This window comes from Tachypleus tridentatus, chromosome 7, assembly GCF_004210375.1.
Source record: "Tachypleus tridentatus isolate NWPU-2018 chromosome 7, ASM421037v1, whole genome shotgun sequence".
Classification (NCBI taxonomy): domain Eukaryota; kingdom Metazoa; phylum Arthropoda; class Merostomata; order Xiphosura; family Limulidae; genus Tachypleus; species Tachypleus tridentatus.
In genome coordinates, this window is record NC_134831.1 from 148,612,415 (window position 1) to 148,631,331 (window position 18,917).

The window sequence follows — 18,917 nt, forward strand, 5'->3', positions numbered from 1 at the left end:
TCAAAATATTGTGCACCTAATAATTCTGTCAAACCACTCTCGTCATTTCATTCTGTATTTTACTTCCCCCTTGTAATTTGAAAGTAACAGTTATTTCTCTTTAGTTTGTGAACTAATAATAGCTCTTGGCAACAATACAGAAACTAATTTTGTCTGTTCTTGATATAAACTTGCATTTTTCTTCAGGTTAAAAAGCTTGACTGTTATTAGGAACAGGGTTTTTTTATTGCCAGTTGCCAAATGCTAAAATATTCTAAATACCTGTTGGTTGTTGTGATGGAAAATTGAACGTTGAAGGACTTTTTATGTATTTTTTTGCATACAGTCCTTTTGTAAGAACTCTGGTTACTACATGCCAGAAATATATAAATTTCGTTTATTTATACAGTCGTAACCAACTTTCAACCATTCCACCAGCACTTTGCCAACTTCCATTAGAGCTTTTAGATGTTAGCAACAACAAACTTGTGTCTCTTCCTGAAGAGATAGGCCACATGCAGTGTTTAATAGATCTGGTAGGTTGTAAGTTGTACTTAAATGAGTTGCACTTTATACGTAGCAGAAAATAATCTATTTTGTATCGTATGTTGCATTAAGTGTTCTTGTTTTTACTGTCCCACCTGTTCTAATTATTTATTTATGTATACCTGTAACAATTAGATATTAATATGGGAATTGGAAATGAAAAGGTCTTGAAATAAAATATAAGTGGAGAATTTTGTGTTATGGTTGTCTTAGATTACAGTATTACTGTAAAGATAAGTAATAATAAACTTCTTGATAAATTTGGGATGCCTTGAGTGTATCCAAACTTAGGCAATTATAGAATCAAAATCAAGGTAATGTTTTAAATAATTATAATGTTGTTTGTGGTTAATTTTGTATATATAGGTTTTAACCTCTTTTAGGGATTGGTGAAATATTTTTGTAATAATCAAAAATAATTGTGAAAAAGAATTTGAGTGATTTGTGAACAACATAACTTTCTTGAATAGCTTAATAGAAGGCAAGATAAACATTGTATTACTTTAAAACTTTCAAATTGTGCTATTGCAATAGCTCATTTAATATTGTTTAACAACTTGTAAATTAATTTCTGATTCAAAGTTGTGAAGGAGCCAATGAACGTGGTCAGACAGTTTATACTTAAAACACTTCAGGTTGATATTTCTTTAAAAAGATATGAACTTTTTCCAAAACAAAATAAGATGTTTAATGAATTAGCAAATTTTAAACCACTGGGAAACACTTAAATAATGACAGTGTATTGCTAATTTCGAATGTAGGATGTGAGCTGTAATGAAATAACCATCCTTCCACCTCAGATAGGAGACCTACAGTCCTTAAGGTCATTTAACATAAGGAGAAATCTTCTAGTTGAATTACCACCTGGTGAGGACTTGTGTTTTTGTGAAATATTTTATTTTTATGGATTTTAGTTGTTATTGTGGTACTAAAAAGATGCAACTTTGCTGTGGGAGAAGATATTATTAAACATAATTGGTTATTGCTTATGTTTTGAAATACACATCACTAATTCCAGGTTTTCTTAAATGCAGAATTTTGTGAACTTCACCTAGTCAAGTTAGATATATCTGGCAACAGAATATCCTCACTGCCCACTGCACTTCGACAGATGAAAATGCTGCAGAAACTTGTTTTATATCATAATCCATTAACTTCTCCTCCATCATATGTAAGTAATTTCATTTTTGCTTTTAATGTTTAACTCTGTGTAAAAATAATTGTGTATGGGATTGTCCATTCTGTTAAATCCATATTGGAGAAGGAATATTGATTGATTATAGTTCTGAATTTACTGCATGCATATACATAAAGTGTGGCAAGCTTTGAGTAACTGTAAAAGTATGTTGCACAAAAAAAAATCAGATGTGCTATGAAAGTATTTGTACTAAAGATGTATTTGTGAATTGACAATATTAGTCTGACAATTGGCATGCAAAGTGAAGTAAACATGAAGAATAAAAATACTGTGTCCATCTTACAGTTTCATATTACTTTGCATAATCTCTAGAATCTCTCAAATACACATGTACAGTTTTTTATTCTCTCTGTGCATTATATCTGTTATTTACTGTCATCTATCATGAACTGTCATTAAATCAGCAATGTAGGATAAAATGAATAGTTAGTAATCCTGACATCAACCGCATAGTACAATGCTTAATGACATGAACACTTTGATTTCCACCCATTCATGAGAGATAACTGAGAGTTCAATTCCAATTTTAGAGGCAAAAGTTTTTAGATAAGAATTTATGACTGAAATGTGCAATAAGATATATGGTCTACATTTTGTAAACTCCTTTTGATTGGGTAAAGGGATTAATTGAAAATGGTCAGCACTGTTTTACCTAAGGAAAGTGTTTGATATGGGATTCTATGATAAGATGTTCATTTTGAAATTGTTTAAAAGGAAAAGGAATTAATCCATGGATTCTGCAATAGTCACATTTTGATTCTGAAGCTGTATTAAAGGTAAAGGGATTGATACACAGATTTTATTGTTGACATATTTTGAAGTTGTCTAAAAGGTGATCTAAGTGTGTCAACTAATTACCTAAAAATTTATATATCTGTAATATTTGTTTACAAATATGGTAAAGATAACTTGTTGAACACATGTTGGTAGAAAATGAACAGAAACAAAAAAAGTACTTGATCACATCAGTTGTGTGTGTTTATTAGTGTTACTTTGTCATTTACAGTGTATTGACTATTGTTACAGTTGTGTGCAAGGGGAAGCACTTGGTCACATTAGTTTTGTGTGTGTTTATTATTGTTACTTTGTCATTTACAGTTTCTTGACTATTGTTACAGTTGTGTGCAAGGGGAAGCACTTGGTCACATTAGTTTTGTGTGTGTTTATTATTGTTACTTTGTCATTTACAGTTTCTTGACTATTGTTACAGTTGTGTGCAAGGGGAAAAATACATATATTTAAGTACCTAGAGATACAGTTCATCCGAGAAGATAAGAAACAGGGACTGCTGTTAAATTCTGAATTCCACCATTCATGTAGGAAACCTACTCTCTTGTAAGTAATTGATAGCAAATTAAAAAAATGCAGTGCCAGTTTAACTCTCATTTGTATAAGTTGTTACATGTGTAGGGAAGGTATTAAAGAAGTAGTGCTTCTCTAACTTTGTTGTTAAAAACAGTTGTTATGCAGATGTTCTCAAAACTCTTTTTACATATGGTATAAATTAACCATTTTCATGTTATTATTACTGCAGTGTCACACATACATATTAAGTTTACTAATGTTGGATCTTGGTAGTTAACACTGTACTAAAGAGTTTGTTTAATATTTATATGTAGTTAGGAATATTGTTATATTGTTAGTTTTTAAATAATATAAACAAAGCTAGAGACATTTTTCTTTTATTACTTTCTAGAGAAACTAAATGGGTAATCATAGATATACAGCACTAGTAATAAGTATTGTTCAACAGTAAGATTAATTTTGCTACATAAACCTTCAAAAATGGGAATAATTATTGGTGAAAGACTGTGTCTTTGCATCTGTCTGTTACATATCCACGAATTGTTTTGGAATTGTAATAGAAAAAAACTGTTCACTTTGTGAAATAATATCACAGTATAATAGTACATCAGATACTATGATTTAGTGAGTTGGATCTATGTATACATGTCATCTTAACCATGCAGTTATTTTTCCATTTGTTTTACATTACCAACACTTTTGCTCAAACTGAGTTACTTGATTTGAATAACTTGTAAAATGAAAACTGGTCAAGGATTTGCAAGTTTGGCTAAAACTGGAAACAAAGGAAAAATGGTTTAGCTATAAAAAGTAAAAATTATCACTAATTATTTGTTTACGTAATGAAATACCTCAATGATATATACACATCATACAGTTTAGAATACTTTTCTGCAAACTGATGTTTAAAATAATCACAGGATGACATCTAAAAATATGATAATGTTCAAAAGCACTGGTTTAGAATCAACAATGAAATTGGTTTAATATAGTTAAAAGAAAAAAGTTAGCATGAAAAGTTGTTTGTCAAGTGCTTAATTCTTATGTAGATCACAAATATTCAACAATGTGATGTGTTAGAAAGCAAGATTGAGGGTTTTTTAGAAACTGTTAGAGTTTTTGTGTAGATTATTGAAGGGTGTCTAAGTAGAGTGATAAAATATGGGTAATGGATATATGATATGCAGGAATGGAAGATGTCAAGGTAGGTCAAATTTTATTGAAATAACAATAACATCCTACTTCATTACATAATACTCAGTCAACAGTATGCAATTGACCTCAGCTTTAAATTATAAGAAGACAGTGATTTCAAATATACTGTCTTACTAATTAAAAGGTACTTGAAAGAGAGGGACAGAGATGCTGATATATAAAACACTGAAATAATCAGCCCAAATTCTCAGTCCTAATCCTGTAGCAAATTACACTGCCACTTAAAATGTAATGCAACAAATAAAAATGAAACTAATCTATACCAGCTTTGAGAGACTATTTGGCATAAATGGAAATAAATACTGGTTAGTAATGTCAAAAACTGATAATAACAATGTGCGATTGATGTGCTGAGGGTTAGTTGCACTTTTTAAGAATTATATTCCAAATCTTTTGTGGCTCTTGGAGTTCCTTTTTCTATCTTTCATACTCAGTCTAATTGTTATGATTTTGCACAATTACCCGATATTAAAATTTCCATTGTAATTAGTTCACGATGTAAGTAAGGTGAGGTCAACTTTTATTCCATACATCTTGACAGGTTTTATTTAGACCCTCCACTGTACATGATATAAGCTTCCAAGTACACATTTAATTAAAAGTAAGGTATAAAAGTCCATTGGAGAGTGCATCAATGTAATTTATATGTAGTTAACTGGGTGGTGATGTGATTCAAGTTTCTGTAGCTAACACCTAATAATTTTGAGGTGTGATTGGATGTTTGTGAGGGCCTGCTTATGAGCCTACATAATTGCATGTTGATGTGATTCAAAGTTTCCTTAGCCAGCAACTAATAAGTTAGGTGTGGTTGGATGTTTGTGAGGGCCTGCTTATGAGCCTACATAATTGCATGTTGATGTGATTCAAAGTTTCCTTAGCCAGCAACTAATAAGTTAGGTGTGGTTGGATGTTTGTGAGGGTCTGGCTTGTAAGCCTACATAAGCTTCAAGTTTTTATTCACTATTTTTCTAATGGTGCCATGATATTTTACAAGTTCATTGTAATGGTTATTTGGGTTAGAGCAGGCTGTTTCACAAGCATAACCTTCACTTTACATCTTAGGACAGTGCTACAGCTTGGTTTGGAGTGTGGTTATTTGAAACCATTGCTTTCTGCTTTTCTAAATGCTTTATTATGTGTTTCTCAAGTAAATGGAAAACAGTGAAGACTCTTCTGAAATCTGGGGCTTTTTAACCAAACATCACTTAACAAATTCACTTTATGAACATTTCTTGGAAATGGCTATAACAGAACACTCCAGTCATAAGTTTACCTAAGGCAACAGTACACTGTTGAATTATGAGGAGTTTACAATGAACCAAACATAGGTGCCCAATACCTCTATGGTATCAGTGTTCATTTGAGATAACAAGACACTGTATTATTATGTAGAATATTCTTTTCATAAAGTGCTTTGACACTGTAGAGTCTTATAGATAAGGTTACAAGAGAATCTGATAATTATTGAATTTTGGATTTTTTTAACAAATACATTATGCTTAAAATTGTAATAGCATAAATGTAATGATTAGAACATATTAAATTTTTCTTTTGCAATTGTATTGTGTATTCCAGTATTTATTAAAGATGTACAGCCAAAGTAGTGTTGTTGATTCTACTTCACTGTTTATACATGCACCTACTTGTGTACAAACTGTATGTCTCACAAATGTTACTGAAGTGTTTGCCACATATTTCTGGTTGTTCTCTTTTAGTTGCTTCATTAACAGATCTTTTATATGAACAGGAATGACTTCCGCTATCAGAATGGCTTAACAGACAGTAGAAGGAAGAGATACACTGTTGATTCGGGATACAATACTTCTGATGGAGGGGACAGGCGATGGTCTCAAGAGTTACAAGATGTATGTACAGACCTGTGTTTTTGCAAGTTTAGCAAAAAACATTTTGACTAAGCAAACAACCATAAGAAATGATAAAATACCTAGATAATTAGCTTTTAGAGTCAGTATTTAAGAAGGGGGTTAAGGAGTTTTTTAAGAATTGTTTTCTTCATTCTCAACTTGAAAAAAATGATTCATTTGTTCATATTTTTATGCCAGAAGAATTTTTCAGTTTTAATTTTCAATCTAATCAGAATATGTTGTTTTAAAAAATATAGAAGTCCTTTTTTTTTTGAAATAGTATTCATCATGAATCATTGTTCTTTTTTATCTTTGCTAATAATGCCTAACTGTGGTTTGAGAAATGTATTAACTTGAAAATTTAATTGAGTCACTAATGATATGATTCACTAACCAGCCAGTGTGTTTGTTTTGTAAGTGATGTAATGTATTATGCGTGCAACATCTTTTACTCATTAGTAAATCAAATTACTGTGAAAGAGCAAACTATATCATTCCATAGTAAATAACCAATTTCAACTAATGACTGTCTTGTTTCTTAAGATGTGCTTAATAATGCTGTTGCTTTTCAAAAATTGTAAATGTAGATGTGGTATTTGAATTATAGTTCAAGCAAAAGTAACTGATCATATGAGCGTGATTAAAAAGTAAAAACTGTTTTCAACTGAATATTGCTGGAAACTGTAAATTTAGTTAAACAGTGATGCAGAAGAGGCTCGTAAGCTGGCTCTACGAGCTGCTGAATTTACCAAAGAACAAAGGCAAGAAAGAGAACGAGGTTTACAGCAACGTCTTTCTGACACTGAATGTCCACCATCTTCTAATGGAAGCACAAGCTTGTCCTCTACACTGTCTGGACTTAGTAGTTTAAGCACTCCTAGTACACTCAGTCCAGGCTCTGAATTCAACTTTGAAGAAGAAATAAACATGGTATGTAGTATAATCCATCTTATTTTGTTCACCAATCAATTAATTTAATGAAAACAATTTTATTTATTCTTGCTTTAGTCAAACATCAAGGGATTTTTAACCATTATCTGTTGTTTGCAATAAAATAATATGTGGTTAATTTGTGACTTTTAATTCTGAGGTTTATGTTCTTTCTACAGTTATTTGTCTTTATGTTGGTAATAAATTGTTCTATCACTAGTGGGGCAGATTGAGTATTGGATTCAGAAGATGTTAATATCTTTACATTTTAAATTTGAAAGAATGCTGATTTTGACAGCAAAATAATGAAGTGAAAAATTGCAAGATTCTTTTAGTAAGTTTTATATTATCATGAAAAGTGTACTGTGTTTCATTTCCAGGTCATATGTTCAGGAATCATAACTGAAAGTTTAGGTTGAAACTAAAAACAAAAACGTGTATATTTGTTTTTATTGTATTTTTAGTTTGAAATAGAGAAATTTTGATCATAATTTGTGAGTTGTTAATTCTAGATTTTGTTATTTAAATTGTAGGCTCTTCAACAGAAATACAGTAAGTCAAGCCAGGAAGAAGAGAAAGACAGGGAAGAAAGGAGAAAAATTGCACAAAAGTTATTAGATCAACATAGAGAGGATATCAGAAAAACACAAGAGCTAAGGTAGGGGGATCTTATAAAGTGTGATCTTATCAACTACTAATGTAAAACTAGAATGTATTGATTATCTATATACGAGCTCAGTCAATATCTTGTAACCACCTGTAGTCGTGAAACTATACGTAACTTTGAATATGCTAAGTGTATCTTCATAAAATATGGCAGTATTTTAATAGACATTATAATTCTGTTGTAAACAAAACTTTAGATTTTCTAATAGAGAATTTGTACTAAAGATTTGTTTGTCTTGGGATAAATAATTTGGTTAAAGTTGGGCATATACTGTGAGCTCACCTGATGGAATCAATTGAGCACTTGTAATTTAATCTTTATGTAAAATTTGTTACCTAAAAAGTTTCTAATTTTTGCATTTTAGTAACATTTGTTAAAAAAATACATACAACAATAAATGAAAGGCACTTGTAAAAAAAAAAGATGAAAAATTGAGAAAGTTTTTACATTTGACTAAAAACAGCATTAATTTAGCTTTGAAAATGTATTACTCATTTAGAACAGGATGTTGCAAAACTACTATAATGTATCTAGCTTCCAAAATAAGCTATAAGTAGGTTAAAATTATTTTAGGTACTCGGAATTGAACAACAACAATCACGGATAAAAACAAATGAAAGAAACAACAACACTTAATGTCTGTGTGCACCATATTCTATAGGAATTCATCTATTTAATGTTTTTATCACATTGTGTAAAAAACTTTATAATGAGTTTTAAAGTAAGAGATATTGTTGAATAAAAAATTCTTGAATCTTATCAAATACAAAGTGGTACAGGTACAGAAATGTTGTTTTTTAACATACAGTTATACTATATGTTCAAAAAATTTCTTTCTGATGAGAAATACTTCTGTAAAGTTGAACATTCCCTGTAAAAGTGGACAGTGGTCTTTTCCAACTGGCAGGTCAGGTAATACTTTGAGATTGTATCTCCTTAATTTTTTGATGGGAGTGACCAATAGTCAAGTGAGTAGTGTATGCACTCTTAAAATAATAATGTTATTGTTTTGTGTAAATAATATTATTTCTGAGCTTTATCACTTCTATGCTCAGAGCTGTAAAACCTTTTTGGTATCTTAGGTAGATACACTACCTTTGATTGTTTTATATTAATAAATAAAGACTTACATTGACACAGCACACATTATGTCCAGTCTCTCTCTCTTTCTTTTTATAACTTGGTTAAAGTTAGAAACTTCACATGTTTCAAACTTTTTCTTAATCTGCAGGACCTACTTTTAAGGGAAATAGGTACACCTGAGGAAACCATAGTACATCAAAAGTTACTTTCATACAACATGCATATATTTAATGCAGGGAATATGCAACTATGGCATGTCTAAGAATTGAATATAGCTGTGAGGCTATCTGTGGTGACTATGAGTTGTTTTATGTAATGTTTTTCAATATAGTCATAAAATTGTATAACTTTTGTCACCTACTAAAACAGCCCCTGTTTTGTTATTTCAATCCTGGAGAAACTAAGGTGAAAGCTAACATAATTACTATGTTTTACTGCTAATGGTCCATGTTGTATGTATAGAGCAGTGGTATTAGTATTAGTTTGTATATATTTTTTTGGTCAAATATAGATAATCTACAGATTTAACAGGAGTTCAAATTAGCACTTCTGAGAAATGAAGAAAACTGTATTCAACTGTTGTGACTTTCAGCAGATGCATAATTTAATGACTTTCTGTCAAGATTAATAAACGTTAAGTAATAGAACTGTTTTGAAGCTTATAATAACAACTTTATCTTAACAGTATAATTTGTCACTTCATTACAGACCTATGTGAAATTTGAAAACTTATTATTTATGTTTAATAAAGAAAAAATTGTCTCAAAACTGGTCACAATGTGTGATGACTTATTGGAGATAATCTCTTAAATAATTGGCATTAGAGTAGTTATCATGCCACAGCAATCTAATTTGTTATATTTTTAGTGTGTTATAGTGGTTGTTTAATGTAGATATAGTGTATATTGTGTTAAGTCTTTTGATTTTTTTCTCTGTCAGTAAAGAAATGTTATTTTTAAATTTACCCATAAGGGAAGTCTTTATTTCCAGGTAAAACTTCAGGTTAAAAATTGTAAAGCTCTTACTCCATTTATTTTGTTCCAATATACAAAAATATATTAAATGTCGAACTTCATCCATATTGGACCATATTTAGAGGTTGCTTAATGAGGTAAAGTATATTACAATTTTAGTGTGGTTACTCTTTCTTATATTGTTATTGTTTTGTTTTTGCTGTTAGGAAAGTGTCTTCTACAAACCTACACAACTTGAAGCAGGGGTTGTTTGTTCTTCCATTGTTGTAATGGTGTTTATACTCCCCATTAAGGTCTACAACCATTTTAGCATTATCATTTACCACAGTCAAGTGTTGAACTGTCTATAGTGCCGTCTTGTAGTCCTGTCTGAGTTTCCATGAATCGGGGTCATAATCTAGAAATCTAGATGGAATTATGAGGCACATAAAGAAGTTTGTTATTTGTGACAAAATCATCAAATTACATGTTTACAGACTTCCCAATATTCAGCTTCTGCCATTGTTTGTTTTGTCACCATGGATACAGCTGAACCAAAGAATATTAAATCAATGTTTGTTCCTCACTGAGGTATCACAGATGTTCAGTACGTTTTTGACAGGCAGCTATTGAAGAAAACAGAATTCACCTTTTTATAGTTAATAGAACTATAGGATATTAAGATGATTGTGTGGATTATAAATGGAATTAGAAACAGTGAACCATGAAATAAGATAGACTTGAACAAAAAAGATGCAGGTGTTCTTTTGTTATGGCCAATGAGCTTAAAACTGTCCCATAAATATCCATATTATGAGGTTGTATAATGCTTAGCCATCTGTTGTGCCTGACATAGTGTATCAGGTGTTATAAATCATGTTCCATGAGAACGGATGCCACTGAGAAAGGTTATGGTTACTTCAAAAACTATTGATAATAGTTCCTAAATTGGCTAATCTGAAGTTGTTTTGTAGCAAGCTCAATGAAATTGTGCTTAACTTCCTCTATGACTTCTTCTACTTCATCATAGTCAGCTAAAGTTTCATAACTGGAGTGATCCAAGTATTCCCAAAATTGTTGGAATTAATTGATAAATGTGGCATCTGGACAAGAGAAAAGCTCCATAAAGTCTTTAAAATATGTCAAAACGTGTTTTGAGATATGATGCTAGCATGCCAAATACAGAAGAATTTGTTTTTTTCATTGTGTTATTACCATATGTGGTCCATTTATATAATCATTGTTGCTTGCTGTTGTGTCAGAGAAAACTGCCTTTACATGATTAATGACTTTCTAATCTTCCAATAAATATGCCACAGCAGAAGCTTAAACCTCTCCAGTGCTGAAAGCCAACTATGAAACACTTGGAGTTGGTATACTGCTGCTTCAGACGGGTTTAACAGCAGATGATCCACTTGTTCTTACATTTTGAGATCATTTAATAATTTCTTATCATGAGGAATTACAAGTGAGTCTGTTGGAGTGAATTGTTCCTTTAAGTTTTTGACAAGTTCTATGCAGAAGTGATGTCAAAATCTTTGGATTGAGGAAGGGCTGATGATTACTGCCTGCACATCATAACCAAGGTTGTGACTTGTGGTAGCAAAGACAATTGTTGCATTGCCCTTCTGTTACTCAGCTTGGGTTAGTATGTAGCTGCTATAAATTGAGAATGATAATAGTTTTTTTTTTACCTATTTCAAGATGTATAAGATGAGAATCCTCTAATTGCTCCTCTATCCTCATCATTATTGGTACTATATCTACCAAACTCATCATCATTACTATGGAATGATTTCCAACAACTGACAGTTTTATTCTAGGTTTACTGTTTCCAGTCCATGCATGCCTCACTTCATTTCCTAGTCCTTGATTCCTTTAAATAAAGAACCTTATCTGTCTTTTCCCAGGTTATTGACAAACTTCATTGTTATCTTAGTGTTTCAGTTTTCTTTTTTAAATTTTTTCTGTAGCTTTGCCTATTTTTTAGAAAACTTCTCCAGTTTGATGATGGCATAGTGTTATAGATTAACTTGAATTTTGTTCCAAAAAGCTGCAGCAATCATGATCACAAGACCTGAGCTTTCACAAATTGTTTTCTTTTATTTTTGATGGTAGCAAAATACATGCAATACTTGTCTGTTTGAAAGTAATTTGCTTCCTGTTAATCCAGTGTTTTCTGACCAAGCAGTATGTATAAACAATGAAAAGCTGATACAGTACAAGTTGAAATGATAATGTTTTTGAACATTCTGAATAATGTGTAATTTTCCAGAATATGCAGATATAATGCAAATTATAAGGTAAAATTTCAGCTGTCTTACTCAGTCTGTGAATGTAATTCAATGTGGGTAAAATTTGGTGTTAATTACATATTGATGTATTAGAACAAAATGAAGGGGTGAGTGTTGTAAATCAAGTTTGAAAATAAAGACCACCCTAATACCCTTAAATTGAGCAAAACATGTATAGATGGTAATATGAATTTTGTTATTTGTTATTGTATCAGTTCTGTAAAGTTGATGAAAAAATATCCAGTGGAAGGGATTAGTGAGACAAGTTTTCATTACATACTTAGAGATTTGGTAGAACTAAATCTTGGTTGATTTCAGTGCTGGCGTTCCTATGCTAGGGGCTGGCGATGCTCCTGTCTTGGAGGAAGGGCAAGAACTTATACAGGCTAACCGACAGAAACCATATTCACACATACAAACATACAAAGAGTACAAAGAAAGTATTAGATTTCAGCGATCTCTTGACAACAACCTGTACAGAAGGTCAGTTTTTGCTTTATATGATAAGGAGTGTATATATTCATTCATTCAGCTGAAAATGTTTGTTTATTTAGTACTTGAAGTTACCCCATTAATGAATAATCTTAAAATTAAAAATATACAACTTTATTAGCAACCAACATAGATTCTGATAAACTGGAATTAGAAGAAGCATTATTAATAAGTTTTGAGTAATTTGTGATCCCTTTTTACAATAATAGTACATAATATGATATGGCATTTTTATATGCAAAAGTTTTTTTTAACATTGGTGTCAGATTGGAAGAAAGTTTTTTGTTTTTTTAACAGGATAAAATATAACAGTTGGATTTTGTAGATAGACACTTAAGTTTATAACTTTTTTTAGTAAATGTCACCTTTAAATTGTCTGATTTTTATCTTGATAAACCAAACAGAAATTATGACACAGGTAGCATTTTAGACGTAAATATAATTGTGCTAAAATATTTTGAAATCTATAATGTTTTCTGTGATATTGGGTCAGTATAAAAATATTTGTAACATTTCTTTGTAAAGATGCACTTTGAAAGGATGTGATAACGTGTTGCTGAATAACAAATTCCTAGTTGCATACAATGTGATTTTTTTTTGTATTACAGTTGTAATGGTAACTCATCACCAGATACTAAAACAGAGATGATACTTAATTACCAGTGTGTTGCTACTGCAACACCAAAATCCAGCTACTCAAGTCCTGTAAGTTGAATTTGAAACACTTTGCTCTGTTGATTTATAAACTCTTGGAAACATCTTGAAATTATCCATGGCTATGTTGTAATAGTTTTTCAATAAATTGTAGTTTGTACCTCTTTTTATGAGACTTTTTCTAAAATGTGGTGTTTTTTAAGATAGGGTCATATTAGGATAGACTTTCAGTTATCTCAATTTTTATTAAAATTGAGTGTGTATTTATTCTTAAGTCATATTGTAATAAGACAAAATCTTGTTTGTTTAGTTTTCAGTATTTTAAAAAGTTGGATAAATGATTTTATCCCTTGGCATGGCCAGGTGGGTTAAGGCATTTGGCTTGTAATCCGAGGGTTGCGGGTTCAAATCCCCTTTGTACCAAACATGCTCGCCATTTCAGCCGTGGAGGCATTATAATGTGACAGTCAATCTCACTATTTGTTGTTAAAAGAGTAGCCCAAGAGTTGGTATTGGGTGGTGATGACTAGCTGCCTTCCTTCTAGTCTTATACAACTAAATTAGGGATGGCTAGTGCAGATAGCTCTCGTAGGTTTGAGCAAAATTCAGAAATGAAAACGAAATGATCTTATCATTGAATCACTTTCTATAGGTATAAAGTATAATTACAAGATAAATAAAGAATAATTATATAGTCTGCTATTTGCCCTAAAAGTAGCCCTAATTAGAAAAGTGTATATATTAGTAGTACCCTTGTCAGGAACTTGTAATCCAATTATAAAAGAAAATGTAAATTAATAATCCATGTATTTAAAACTTTTACCTTGCTTCCTATGGTTGACATCTACACTAGCACATACAAATATGGGAATTGTGTTTTTTATGTGTGAAATTGGATTATCAGACCATTTATCTAAACCATTATTTGATAAAAGTATGTAAACATGTCAGCTGACAGCTGGGAAACTGCTGTACCAATTGTCATCAAATGTTTCATGTATTTGTGATATGGGAAATTGGCATTAGGATATGACATCCTTATATCATCTTTGGGGAATATCTGTGTCTTCCCTCTGCATTGTGTCCACTTAACTGTCAAACTGCTGGACTGATTGTAACCATATTTGGCATCCACTCTTATGATCCCCCAGGAAATGAAATAGGAGTATTCATATTTAGAGCCAACTATCTTTGCATTGCATGAGTACATCAGCTTGTGGCCAATAATTGACATTAAAATAATTTATGTTTTACTCTAGACCAGGGGTGTGCAACATTTTTCGTCGGTGGGCCATATAACCAACTTCATCAATCAAGCGGGGCCACTTAAAAAACAAGCTTATTCGTGTACATGCACAATAAATTTAAAAAAATTCTCAAAATGCAAGCAATAATATTTTATATTTTTGCATGAGTGATCATTTTAGTGCGACACCATCAGGACTGTCTTCCACTGCCAAATCAAAAGGTTGAGCGAACAATTTCAATCTAATTTCAGTTTGTCTGAAATCTGGAAATCTGTTTGCAAACTCATCACGCAGCTTTTGTACACTGGTTCCATATTTGGTGCAATCCAGATTAGGAAATTCCAGTTTCTTGGTTGCAAGACATGTAAAATGGGTCAATATGGCTCTTCTCAACTGAACCTGAAAAGTTCCAATTTCTTCTCAAAAGCACAAATATGCTCAAACAACTTATTCACAAGTTGACTTTTCCCTTGTAGTTTTAAGTTTAAATCAGACAGATGCTGTGTAATGTCTGTGAGGAATGCTAAGTCATTCAGCCAGTTCTCATTGCTCAAGAAGTCCACATTCTGACGTTTGCTCTCCATGAAGAACTTAATCTCTTCTCGCAGATTCCAGAATCTCTTCAAAGTAGCAGCTCTACTAAGCCAACGTACAGCAGAGAAGTACAAAACATCTGAATACTCACTGTCCAGCTCATCTAAAAAAGTTTTAAATTGTCGATGATTTAATCCTCGTGTTCGAATATAATTTACGCATTGGACGACATTTTTCATGACTTCTGCAAAATCCAGAACTTTGGTGCACAAGCTCTCTTGGTGAATAATGCAATGGCTTACAACTACGTCTTGTGCTCCAATTGCAGTTAGAAATTTCTTGGTGAACCCATTTGTTCTACCTGTCATGGAAGGAGCACCATCTGTTGTAACACCACATAATTTATAAGGATTCAGTTCAAACTTTTCTAGAACCTTAAGCACTTGTTCACAAATATCCTGTCCTGTGGTTGTGGAGGAAAGGCTTGCCATATCTAAAAACTCTTGAAAACATCAAAGCCTGCAGTAACAGCTCTGATGAAAATGACAAGTTGGGATGTGTCATTGATATCAGTGCTTTCATCCAAAGCCAGACTGAAAGCTTCACACAAATTCAAATCTCTTTCAAAGTTTCTTTGATGTCCTCTGAAAGATCTTTTGTCCCATGCGGAGACAGTAAAGCGGAAAAGGCTAGTTTGCTCCACCAAATATTTTTTCTCTGGACATGCATATTCTGTGAATATTGTTAAACAATTTTAATAAATTCTCCATCACTGAAAGGCTTTCCCTTTCTGCCATACATTCACAAAGCTTAAAACTCAGTTTTGTCACCAGTTCTGAATTTTTCTTGAAAGTGGTAAAACACCTTGTTGCTCTTCAATGGATGTTTTAAATGTTCAATTTTGTCCTTTCGTGCCTGACCAACAATTTCATCAAACTGGGAGGAGTGCTTAGTTGCGTAATGTCGCTTGATATTGTACTCTTTCATGACTGCAATTGTAGTTTGACAGACGAGGCAGACAACACCTTGATTATGTGGGACAACAAGATATTTTGTGCACCATTCACTGTTGAATAACCTTCCCTCATGATCAATTTTTCGTTTCTTAACTGCTGACATTTTACTAGCCCTGAAATCAAAACAAAAATTATTCTCACGAAAATAGCAAAGTAGAAAAAAACATAGAATTTATTTACACATGGAACCTCTTATGGACAGAAACACATGTTTCTAAATTGGCATCCCGATCATAGCCTTCCGGTACTTAAATTAATTGAGAATAGCAAAATACAGTGTGACCTCGCCTATTCGCGGTTCGCCATTCGCGGCCCCACATATTCGCGGGTTATGCGCGAACTGCGTTTTTGTAGGTCACAGAGACTGAAAGGGCTTTTCGAGGAGATTTCTGTTGTATTTACTCAATCAAGCCGTTTTTATCAATTGTCGTCTTCACCAAACAAGATTGACTGCTATTGGCTGACTGCCTCAGCTTCCCCAACAACGCAAACGGCAAAGCACAGCCCGGTAACGCACGGTACAATTTAGTGAAATACATAACAGTATGCAATATTGCTACATTATTACTGCATCAATGAGTATAAGTATCATTAGTGTTTGGGAAGCATTTCATATAGTATATAATCGCATACATATACGTTTTAAAACTGCGTCCAATATTCGCGGTTTTTCGCTATTCGCGGGAGGGTAAAGAACGTAACCCCCGCGAATAACGAGGTCACACTGTACATAGAATCAGATGCATCTGAAAGCAAAATTTTAATAAATTCAGTAAAGTCACAACAATATGCTAAATAATAATCAATTTACCTTCAATCTCTTGTAGTAACTGTAAAAGGTAATAAAATTTTCACCAATAATGAATGACGGACAGCAGAGGTCAGGGAAAATTGTCGCCAGTGGGCGAAGGCGAGGTTCAGGACATGACGTTGAGTCGTAGACAATAGTGCTAGTGCACGTCACCTATTCATGCCCTAAGGAGGCCGACCAATCGAATTCGGCCTGCTCCTCTCTAGCAAAGATAATTTTAGAAGTTTGTCGAGTCGAAGCCTGGGAATCCCGTAGGATCGATGCTTTTAAAAAATATTCCATTTGCGTTGGATTACAGATCAGGCCACATGGTTAGATTACAACAACTAGGGCCACACTAAATGGCTTGGCGGGCCTGGTTGTGTCCCGCGGGCCGCCTGTTGCACACCCCTGCTCTAGACGGTCATAAAAATAATAGTTAAATCATTTCTCAAACTACTTTTAACTAAACGTTCTTGACCCATAATGGAAATCTGATTGGATTATTAGTTAATTTGGTGGAAACATGACCATTAATCCTCATTTTATAATTTGTCAAAGGATCAATAATTTTCAGGTCATACTTGCAGATTATCTTGAATCATAAAGTCCTTGCTACCTACCAGTGTTATCCAAATCTAAAAAGAAGTTAATTGGAGCTAGTAAAATGTATTTTGTTGCTCTCAAATAGTAGAATTAGTACATTTTATATAAAATGGCAGAAAAATTGAAAAACATTTTTATATTACCAGTCCATTAAGGTAGACAAAGAAAACTAGAAGATTCCATGGGTATCTGAAACTTTTAAAAAAGTATTGTCAGTTTGAGTAATTTTCCTCTTTAAACAAAATGCAACAAATTTAGCAGCATGAGTTAAAACTGCTACTCTGTGTTGCTTGAGTTGAAATTCTTCTCACCCGTGGCTGCTAAGTTGGGCCAGTAATAATATGCTGACAGGTAATAACAACCTTTCATTTTTTGTACTTTTGAGCATGGGTGGGCTCCATTGGCCACCTTTATCTTGTAATACTAAATAAAGCACATGATATTTTAAACAGTGGGTTATACCTGTAGGCAAGTTAAATTTCAACACAGTAATATAAGACTAAGTCTACACTGTATTTGTATTTAAGAAATAAGCGTTTACAGCCAAATGTGTAGGTGATGTCTTATTGGTGAATAATCTCAACTGTTGTTATTAAGATTCTCACATTTTATTTTCCTTAACAGTTTTCTGAATAGGTAAAGAATTAAAAAGAAAAAAGGAGAGCATATCTGCTGTTCAGTAAAATCAATCAACATTAAGTATTTTATTGATGTAAATAACAAGTGCAATACACACTCCATTTAGCACTTTCTATAAGTCTTTAAAATAAATCAAGGTCTTTGCTCAGTCATCTTGAACAGTTTTCTAAATGGGTAATTGAAAACAACACATTGAAGTGTTAATAAGCATAAAAAAGAAATTTACTAAATAAACCTAATCCATTTTGACAGTGATTGAGATATTTCTGAAATCATTTTACCCAAATATGAAGTAGTTAATTTAAATATGAGACCCAGTGAGGTTAGTAACATTGTGTAGAAGGGAGTCACATGACTCGATCTTTTAAAGAAATAATCATACAAGTATATACTTTATTACAGGAGAAACTGTTAACATATCAACAAAGAAGTGAAGCAGCATTGACCCAGCAGTGTCTTAAAGAAGAAAAGAATAAACGTAAACAAATGCAAAAGGAAGCAGTGTTATCTTATGTTAAGGTGTGTTCAATTTATATCTTCTATCAGATACATGAGTAGTTTCCTTTTTGATATATACTGATTATTTTCAATTTGTAATATTTACCTATAGCAAGCATCCATATTTTTTGTTCACATAATCCTTTATTTGATTTTTTATAGAAAATGATGAACTCAAAGCCATGGAAAGAGATTATTCTTTTAAAAATCTGTAAAGGAAAACTGTCAGAATAATTCCACTATTACAGTGTTGTAATTCAAGTTTGGAGGTAGCTTGAATGGGTAATGAAGAAAACTTTGTAAATTAACAACATTTTAACAAGTTTATGTCATCATCAGGTATGAGTAGTTTACAGAGATACAGGAATACATATATTATATATGAGGTCACATGACTGAAGATTGC

At 32.2% G+C, this 18,917-nt stretch overlaps 1 protein-coding gene across 7 annotated transcripts in view; it reads left to right on the top strand.

Moving 5' to 3' along the window:
- The window catches only part of LOC143256877 (DISP complex protein LRCH3-like), an 80,232-nt gene that overhangs the window by 29,094 nt on the left and 32,221 nt on the right, over positions 1-18,917 (top strand). For 5 of the 7 annotated variants that reach the window (XM_076514675.1, XM_076514680.1, XM_076514681.1 and 2 more), the window contains exons 3-12: positions 389-515; positions 1,287-1,392; positions 1,560-1,696; positions 2,934-3,058; positions 5,991-6,108; positions 6,802-7,038; positions 7,572-7,696; positions 12,354-12,518; positions 13,136-13,232; positions 18,416-18,532. In XM_076514675.1, the coding sequence (XP_076370790.1) occupies positions 389-515; positions 1,287-1,392; positions 1,560-1,696; positions 2,934-3,058; positions 5,991-6,108; positions 6,802-7,038; positions 7,572-7,696; positions 12,354-12,518; positions 13,136-13,232; positions 18,416-18,532 (1,354 nt within the window). The remainder of the gene's footprint in view (positions 1-388; positions 516-1,286; positions 1,393-1,559; positions 1,697-2,933; positions 3,059-5,990; positions 6,109-6,801; positions 7,039-7,571; positions 7,697-12,353; positions 12,519-13,135; positions 13,233-18,415; positions 18,533-18,917) is intronic. The other 2 variants (XM_076514677.1, XM_076514679.1) reach the window with 1 other exon arrangement.